The sequence below is a fragment of the Salvelinus alpinus genome, chromosome 11, assembly GCF_045679555.1.
Source record: "Salvelinus alpinus chromosome 11, SLU_Salpinus.1, whole genome shotgun sequence".
NCBI lineage: Eukaryota > Metazoa > Chordata > Actinopteri > Salmoniformes > Salmonidae > Salvelinus > Salvelinus alpinus.
In genome coordinates this window covers 25466229-25475353 of record NC_092096.1, presented here as the reverse complement: position 1 = coordinate 25475353, position 9125 = coordinate 25466229, and the positions used below count along the sequence as shown (strand labels likewise).

Here is a 9125-nt window from a genome sequence, read left to right as displayed (position 1 = left end):
CCCAGGACCCAGGCAGTCTAGAATAGGTCTAGTACAGACCCCAGGTAACACGCAGTCTAGAATAGGTCTAGTCCAGACTAGTCCAGACCCCAGGACCCAGGCAGTCTAGAATGGGTCTAGTCCAGACTAGTCCAGACCTCAGGTAACAGGCAGTCTAGAATAGGTCTAGTCCAGACTAGTCCAGACCTCAGGTAACATGAAGTCTAGAATAGGTCTAGTCCAGACTAGTACAGACCTCAGGTAACAGGCAGTCTAGAATAGGTCTAGTCCAGACTAGTCCAGACCTCAGGACCCAGGCAGTCTAGAATAGGTCTAGTCCAGACTAGTCCAGACCCCAGGTAACAGGCAGTCTAGAATAGATCTAGTCCAGACTAGTCCAGACCTCAGGTAACATGCAGGCTAGAATAGGTCTAGTCCAGACTAGTCCAGACCTAAGGTAACATGCAGTCTAGAATAGGTCTAGTCCAGACTAGTCCAGACCTCAGGTAACATGCAGTCTAGAATAGGTCTAGTCCAGACTAGTCCAGACCTCAGGTAACATGCAGTCTAGAATAGGTATAGTCCATACTAGTCCAGACCTCAGGTAACATGCAGTCTAGAATAGGTCTAGTCCAGACTAGTCCAGACCTCAGGTAACAGGCAGTCTAGAATAGGTCTAGTCCAGACCCCAGTTAACATGCAGTCTAGAATAGGTATAGTCCAGACTAGTCCAGACCTCAGGTAACAGGTTGTCTAGAATAGGTCTAGTCCAGACTAGTCCAGACCTCAGGTAACAGGCAGTCTAGAATAGGTCTAGTCCAGACTAGTCCAGACCCCAGGTAACAGGCAGTCTATAATAGGTCTAGTCCAGACTAGTCCAGACCTCAGGTAACAGGCAGTCTAGAATAGGTCTAGTCCAGACTAGTCCAGACCTCAGGTAACAGGCAGTCTAGAATAGGTCTATTCCAGACGGGTCCAGACCCCAGGTAACATGCAGTCTAGAATAGGTCTAGTCCAGACTAGTCCAGACCTCAGGTAGCATGCAGTCTAGAATAGGTCTAATCCAGACCTCAGGTAACAGGCAGTCTAGAATAGGTCTAGTCCAGACTAGTCCAGACCCCAGGTAACATGCAGTCTAGAATAGGTATAGTCCAGACCACAGGTAACAGGCAGTCTAGAATAGGTCTAGTCCAGACTAGTCCATACCCCAGGTAACATGCAGTCTAGAATAGGTCTAGTCCAGACTAGTCCAGACCCCAGGTAACATGCAGTCTAGAATAGGTCTAGTCCAGACTAGTCCAGACCTCAGCTAACAGGCAGTCTAGAATAGTTCTAGTCCAGACCTCAGGTAACACTCAGTCTAGAATAGGTCTAGTCCAGACTAGTCCAGACCCCAGGACCCAGGCAGTCTAGAATAGGTCTAGTCCAGACTAGTCCAGACCCCAGGTAACAGGCAGTGTAGAATAGGTCTAGTCAAGACTAGTCCAGACCTCAGGTAACATGCAGTCTAGATTAGGTCTAGTCCAGACTAGTCCAGACCTCAGGTAACAGGCAGTCTAGAATAGGTCTAGTCCAGACTAGTCCAGACCTCAGGTAACAGGCAGTCTAGAATAGGTCTAGTCCAGACTAGTCCAGACCTCAGGTAACAGGCAGTCTAGAATAGGTCTAGTCCAGACATCAGGTAACAGGCAGTCTAGAATAAGTCTAGTCCAGACTAGTCCAGACCCCAGGTAACATGCAGTCTAGAATAGGTCTAGTCCAGACCTCAGGTAACAGGCAGTCTATAATAGGTCTAGTCCAGACCACAGGTAACAGGCAGTCTATAATAGGTCTAGTCCAGACCTCAGGACCCAGACAGTCTAGAATAGGTCTAGTCCAGACCTCAGGTAACAGGCAGTCTAGAATAGGTCTAGTCCAGACCTGAGGTAGCAGGCAGTCTATAATAGGTCTAGTCCAGACCTCAGGTAACAGGCAGTCTAGAATAGGTCTAGTCCAGACCTCAGGTAACAGGCAGTCTATAATAGGTCTAGTCCAGACCACAGGTAACAGGCAGTCTATAATAGGTCTAGTCCAGACCTCAGGACCCAGACAGTCTAGAATAGGTCTAGTCCAGACCTCAGGTAACAGGCAGTCTAGAATAGGTCTAGTCCAGACCTGAGGTAACAGGCAGTCTAGAATAGGTCTAGTCCAGACCTCAGGACCCAGACAGTCTAGAATAGGTCTAGTCCGGACCACAGCTAACAGCTAGAATACGTCTCGTCCAGATTCAGTCCAGACCAAATCCTTGCCTAGACCCAGTCCAGATCTAGTCTAGACAAAGTAGACCAAGTCCAAACTAAGACAGTCCAATTCTGTCCAGACCAAGTCTAGACCATAGAATCTCTTTCTAGATCTCTGGTCCAGACCTAGTCCAGGCCATGTTTAGACAGACAATCCAGATCAAGTCTAGACCAAGTCTGGACCTAGTCCAAATCCATTCCAAGTCTTATCTGGACCCAATCCACACAGAAAGGTCAGATCTGGTCCAGGCCCAGTCTAAACCCAGTACAGACCCAGACCACTGTCAGTCTCATGACTCCACAGGCAGGTGAGGAGGAGTTGCATTTACACACATGCATCAGTTTACACAGGGCCTACGGCACTTCCTTGTACTGTACATCAACCGTATTTATTCATAGCTAAGCCTCCCAGCGTTTTCACACATATTGAGTGCAGGTGTAGGCCTACTGCTCGGACAATGGTTGTGTTGTAAAGTGCCATGATATATTATATGTGTTGAGGACAAAACCCTTTTCTCACATCAGATATCAATGCCACAATGATATCATCATACACTGAGTTCCACATGGTATAGGAATCAATATGGGTCATTTGTAAAAATTACTCCTATTCAAGCAGCACATTATCAATGTAAAAAGATATCCAGACCAGAAGTGTGTGTGTGTGTGTGTATGTGTGCGTGCGTGCGTGCGTGCGTGCGTGTGTGTGTGTGTGTGCATACGCCTGCGTGTGAGTGTATGTGTGTGTACAATATGGTATGTAGAGATGGAGAGAGTGTGTGGAGACCACAGCATGTGTTAGTAGCTGACTGCTGGATATGTCCCTCTGCATCGTCCATACCCTGACTGTCAGTGGGTGAGATATGGGAGAGAAAGAAACGTCCACCCCCTGGCTGTCAGAGGGTGAGATATGGGAGAGGGTGTATGTGGATGATGTGGATGATGTGCAGAGTCCACTATGGGAGGAGTGTATCTCCAGCTGCTTCCAATTCACCCCATGTGTCGGCCCCAGCAATGTGTGTGTGTGTGTGTGTGTGTGTGTGTGTGTGTGTGTGTGTGTGTGTGTGTGTGTGTGTGTGTGTGTGTGTGTGTGTGTGTGTGTGTGTACAGTATGTGTGTACAGTATGTGTGTGCCCACATGAAAATATACTATAGTATACTACGGCTAAATACTATAGTATTTACAGTAGTTTTGCGGACTTTACTGTACGATTCACTTCACTGTTCCTGCAGACTTTACTATAGTTTTTACTGTAGTGTTTTTGTGGATATTCCTGTAGTATTTACTGTAGTGTTTTTGAGGTCTGTAGAATACTGTATTTATACTGTATTTACTCAAATTATATGGTAAATAATGCATTATTCTATAGTAAACTGTAGTATTCTGTATTATTCTATAGTAAATACTGTATAGTACAACTGAATGTTTTTTCATGTGGGTGTGTTTGTAAGCTCTATCAGTGTGTGTGTGTGTGTTTATGTGTGTACAGTAGGTGTGTATGCATGCATGTACACCCTCTCTCCAGGGTGTGTGAGACATGCTGAGGAAATAGGAGCCATCCTCTGCTTGCTGATGGAGATGGAAGTACTGACAGACTGACAGATTCCCCCAGCCCCATGTCTTGGACTGTGTCCCAACACTCTAAACGGGCTTCCCCTCCTCATCTCCTTCCCTAACCGACTGATGTCTTGGACTATGTCCCAACACTAAACTGGCTTCCTCTCCTTGCGTCCTTCCCTTACTGAGATATTAAAGCATTGGATCACACTGCGTCACAATGCACTCACTTAACATGTCATGTCAGATCAGTGGTTGTGAAAGAAACCAAATGAGGCAAGGGAGCTATTAAAGAATATTGGAACACATCCCCAGTCATATGGTAATACCATTAACCTACAGATGAATCCTGCTATGGCCACAGCACTCTTGTATGTGTACATGATGGTGTATTGAGTTGAGGAAATTTAGTTGGCCTAAGTGCAAATGCAGTCAGCAAGCATAGTGAAGCATCAATACTGTAAGATTGATGGAGAATAGTAGCCTTGTATTACCAGACTGATTACCTCTGAGCTATGGTTGTACGAGGTTAGGAGAATAGTAGCCTTGTATTACCAGACTGATTACCTCTGAGCTATGGTTGTACGAGGTTAGGAGAATAGTAGCCTTGTATTACCAGACTGATTACCTCTGAGCTATGGTTGTATGAGGTTAGGAGAATAGGTGAATAGAACAAAGAAACAATGTTTTATTTCACAATGATCATGGCTTTTAAGTTTGGATTTGAAGGATGTACTTTTTGTCCTGTGAAAAATAACCTACCCACAGGTTAACGGAAGTGGTAATAAACATGAACATTTTCTAACTAAGTGATAAATCCATACAGGAACTGAGGAAGACAAAACATCCTGGGATGATTACCTTCCAATGCTTGTTAGGGGCACAACTTTGTCTCCACCTAGTGACAACATATCACCATAACATACACTATATCCACAACTATAACGTACTAATCACCATAACATATACTATATCCACCACTATAACGTACTAATCACCATAACATACACTATATCCACCACAACTAGAGGATTCAACCCAACCACAATCTTCCACAACATTAATAAATAATCATATAAATAGTCATATATTCAGTAATATAGTATTATATTTATTGAGTAAAGTTTAGAAACCCTTTATGTAATCATATTGTATAGAACAAGTCATACAGTGCATCCCAATACCATTGTCACATCAGCTTTTACAAACATTTACATGTTAGTCATTTAGCAGACGCTCTTATCCAGAGAGACTTACAGGAGCTATTGGGGTTAAGTGCCTTGCTCAAGGGCACATTGACAGATTTGTTTACCTTGCAGCTCTTAAAAGATAGACTACATGTCACTGAAGATGAATGTGTCCATCCATATACACTTCTTTCAAACATGGTCTGTGAACGTATAACCTTCTTCATATCTCAAAGTATGAATATCAACATTTTATGATGTCTTAAAGTAGCAATAGTCATATACTTTAACAAAACATTCAAGACATTGATGCAAAGAGAACAGCTGAGAATAATAATACCAAACCATTGAATGATGTAGGAAACACAAATAAAGTTTATCCGGTTAAAGACTACCATCAACATAAATTCAAAAGCTATTATGACATTTTTGTTAAACAGACAAAGGCATACTTTAATTACTACAGTCTACAGTATAGAAAGAGCCCAGATCATATTGAATATGTTTTATTATATATTTTATATTATACATACTATAATGTTATATCATATTTTGACCCATTTCGATTAGAAAAATACATGAACAACAAGAGCTTTCTGTTGGTCACTGGGAGGAATAGAAAAAATACCATCTGTATACGTGTCTTCATCTCTTGGAATAACAGCAAAACATCCATAGAACTTTGACAAAGGATTGTTGTCATTGTATCAACTGGAATTTGTCAGCTGAATTACCAGTACTCCTAAAAAACAAAGACGAATGTCCTATCTTGGTAGTGGGCAATCAATACTATTTGAATGTGTCCTTGACAATAGTCAAACCAAAGAAGGCTCTCTTTGAAAGTGTCCTCTCGTGGAAATGTGTCAGACATTTTCTAAGTCTTAGTAAACAATAAAATGTAAATATATCTCTTGCCTTCAGAGGAATGTAGTTAGTCTTTAAAAGCAGTAGTCGATGCAAGGCTGCCTGGCTGCTCCACAACCAATCAGACAGAAATAGGGTTGCGAAATTTCGGCAACGTTCAATAAATTCCCTGGTTTTCCTGAAATCTCGGTTGTAGGAATCCTGGAAATGGAGGGAATAAGCAGGAAATCCGGAATCCCCCAAACAGGATTTCTGTAAAACCAGGGAATTTATTGAAAGTTCTCCAAATTGTGCAACCTTACACAGAATACTACAGGAGCGCTGCACAGGAGTAAATACCAATATCTACCACTGGATGGGGATACTAACCCACACCAGAGGAGAGGACAGACTCATGACAGTTCAAACCTCTCCCGTTCAACTAGACGTCAACCATAACCCCTGAATCCTAATCTTAACCAGTAGCGTGACAGAGAAAGATCTGACCCTGTATCAGTGGTAAATGACAACATGTTTCTCCAGCATAATAAAAGTGGTCGTAAAACAAGTCAATTGGTCCTGGGATTGAAAGATGAGTGGTAGGTTTATATGGTACTGCGAGAGAGGCGACTTCGCCGATATCAACACCTTTAGCATAGCATACAACACAGAACCAGATGTGTTAGTCAAACTACGGAGGCAACACATACAGAAATGTTGCAACGTTACTCTTAGCAGCGTTTAGTGCTATTTTCATTCATTTCAAGTTTAGGTTTTCCCTATATCTGCTTGATTATTCTGTGGATATCAATCAACTCATGATTGTTTTCTTTATGACGTAGATCAAACATCGATGACCATGCGATTCCCTTTGTGGTGAACCATTAAATTAGTGTAACATTGCTATCAAAGAATGCGTGATAACAAATGATGACAGAGGCACGTTGTGGGCCACATCCGTGACACACTGGATATAGCACTAATTGAATAACCCTTCGTAAGCAGCAACACCATGAGAGTGTGTACAGTACACTTGATTCTCAGTCACAACCACTTCGGTTTGCCTTCCAGTTGTGTGGAATGTTGTGAAATCTACAGTAAGGATTTGACTGTATTGACAACATACAGTAAGAACTACCTTACATAAACAGCAGTAGGCTTACTACAGAAAATAACAATACCATAATACCAAATCACCTCTTCTTCATTGGCCTTGTCTTTGAGAGCGGGGGGGGGCTGTGCATGCATCCAAGCCAAGGGAGGGGTGCAGAAGGATCCAGGAGGGTCCAGGCAGGGTTGGATCGTAAGGTTCAGAGGTTAGGAGGGGTTAGAGGTCAAGGTTGAGTGTTCAGCAGGCATCGTTGCTCCCTGGCCCATGAGGCAGGATGGTGTTGGGGGGGCTTGACAGTAGGGTTCAGTAAGGATCCAACTTAATCCTTCTGTGTAAGCAGCATGTGAACACCATCCCACAGATCTGAAACACACACACACACACAATTGTTGTGAAGGTCAATCAAGGGTAAAGGTCAGTCGTCATGGTAGCATAGTGGGATAGCATGAGGAGAGTGGGTTAGGGGTGAGAGGGTGAGGAAGTGTGTGGTTACTATGGGAACAGGAGTGCCGAGCAGCCATTATTGCAGCAGTGGTGTAATTGGGCCTGTGGTGGCCAGTGGTGAATGTTAAAGCTCCCACTATGACTGTTGTTGGAGAGAGATAATCTGTGAACAAACATTCATTTAGCAACTTCCATTTTTCAAAGGACATTTCTGTCTGAAGCCCTGCCAACGTTCTCAAAACCATAACTTAGTGTTATAATCCATTAATAATTAATCTACAAAAAATCACATGATTAAACTGAGGGAAAATATTGGATACAATGAAATGGATGTTTTACAAAGTGAAGAATATGTTTTATGATGTTTTTGTCATTTTCTGTGAGGCATTTAAAATAATAAGAAATAAAAAATATTAATATAACATATGTAAATACTTACAAAGGAGTCTATGGACACAAGAAGTGTGGCATTTTGGAGGTTTGTGATGCAAAACATTTTGCCTAGTGCACTCCACATTCTCAACACCAGCTTAACTTGAGAAAGCCCTAAACATTGCTTTTGTTGACTACTTAATAGGTTATACATCACACTTGATATTTCTTCTCCTTAAGTATTCTATAAAGTACATTCAAAACTCCACTTGTGATTTGGACTGCTTTAAAATCCTATGAATACTTTGTGTAGGAAAAAGAAAGAAGTGAAGCAATACTGGGATACAACAGTAGAACTGTGTAGGTACTTTGGTTGATCTGAGAAAAATAAGTAATTTTCAGCTAGCGGCAGGGCGGTCTGAGAGAGCTTTAGTTGGCGCTTGTTTGGATGAAGGAGCCGACATCAAAAAGATGAGATGAGATTAAGGTAGAGAAGAAATGGGAGGATACAACAGGCCTTGACGCACACAACATAGCAACACACACACACACACACACACACACTTGTGCTTTCACTCTGCCAAAAGCCTTAAACCGGTCCTTATTTCTAACAAGATCATCCCATGTCATCACTATTAAGGGATAGGGGATATGAAAGATCTCACTGATCTGTGAGACAAAAGCAGAGTTACAGTAATACACAGGGAAAAGGCTGAGAGGTTAGGACTTAGATGAGGCACATTCGCTGGACGTGTGTGTGTGTGTGTGTGTGTGTGTGTGTGTGTGTGTGTGTGTGTGTGTGTGTGTGTGTGTGTGTGCGTGCGTGCGTGCGTGCGTGCGTGCGTGCGTGCGTGCGTGCGTGTGTGACGGATGACAAACGACAAACAGAGGAGGGCTGAGATTCAATCAACGGCCCCCCTGCAAGTCTTCTCCTCTCTGAGGGTTTTATCGACCGGGGTCACAACATGGGGAGTAGATTCGTCAAAGAAGGCCTTTGCGGCTCGGCACTCAGGGCGGTTTTACGATGCCTCTAACCCTGCCAGCACCACTGAGAATTCAGATGACAGAGTGAGGAGGTAGAGAATGACACTCACAACTCACAGAGAGATGGAGGGAGCCGGAGGAGGAAGAGACGGAGGAGGGACGGGGAGACAGGGGATGGAGGAGGAGGGAGGAGGAGGGAAGAGCAGCCGGAGGGAGGAGGGGGGAGGAGGGAGGGAGGAAGGAAGGAGGAGGGGGAAGAGATGGAGGAGGGAGGAGGAGACAGAAGGGAGAAGGAGACAGAGGATGGAGGACAGAATGTGCTAAACTTCCTTTCTGCTCGTTAGTTTAGCATTTGGAATGACAAGGAA

General features: G+C 43.5%; 1 protein-coding gene across 3 annotated transcripts in view; it reads right to left on the bottom strand.

Annotated features, from left to right (window-relative positions):
* Positions 1–4906: 4906 nt before the first annotated feature.
* Positions 4907–9125, bottom strand: part of tspan11 (tetraspanin 11) — a 38660-nt gene continuing 34441 nt past the window's right edge. For all 3 annotated transcript variants that reach the window (XM_071332207.1, XM_071332206.1, XM_071332208.1), the window contains one exon: positions 4907–7320. Coding sequence is in view for 1 of the 3 variants with exons in the window: in XM_071332208.1 (XP_071188309.1) it covers positions 7261–7320 (60 nt within the window). In the remaining 2 variants the exon portion in view is untranslated. The remainder of the gene's footprint in view (positions 7321–9125) is intronic.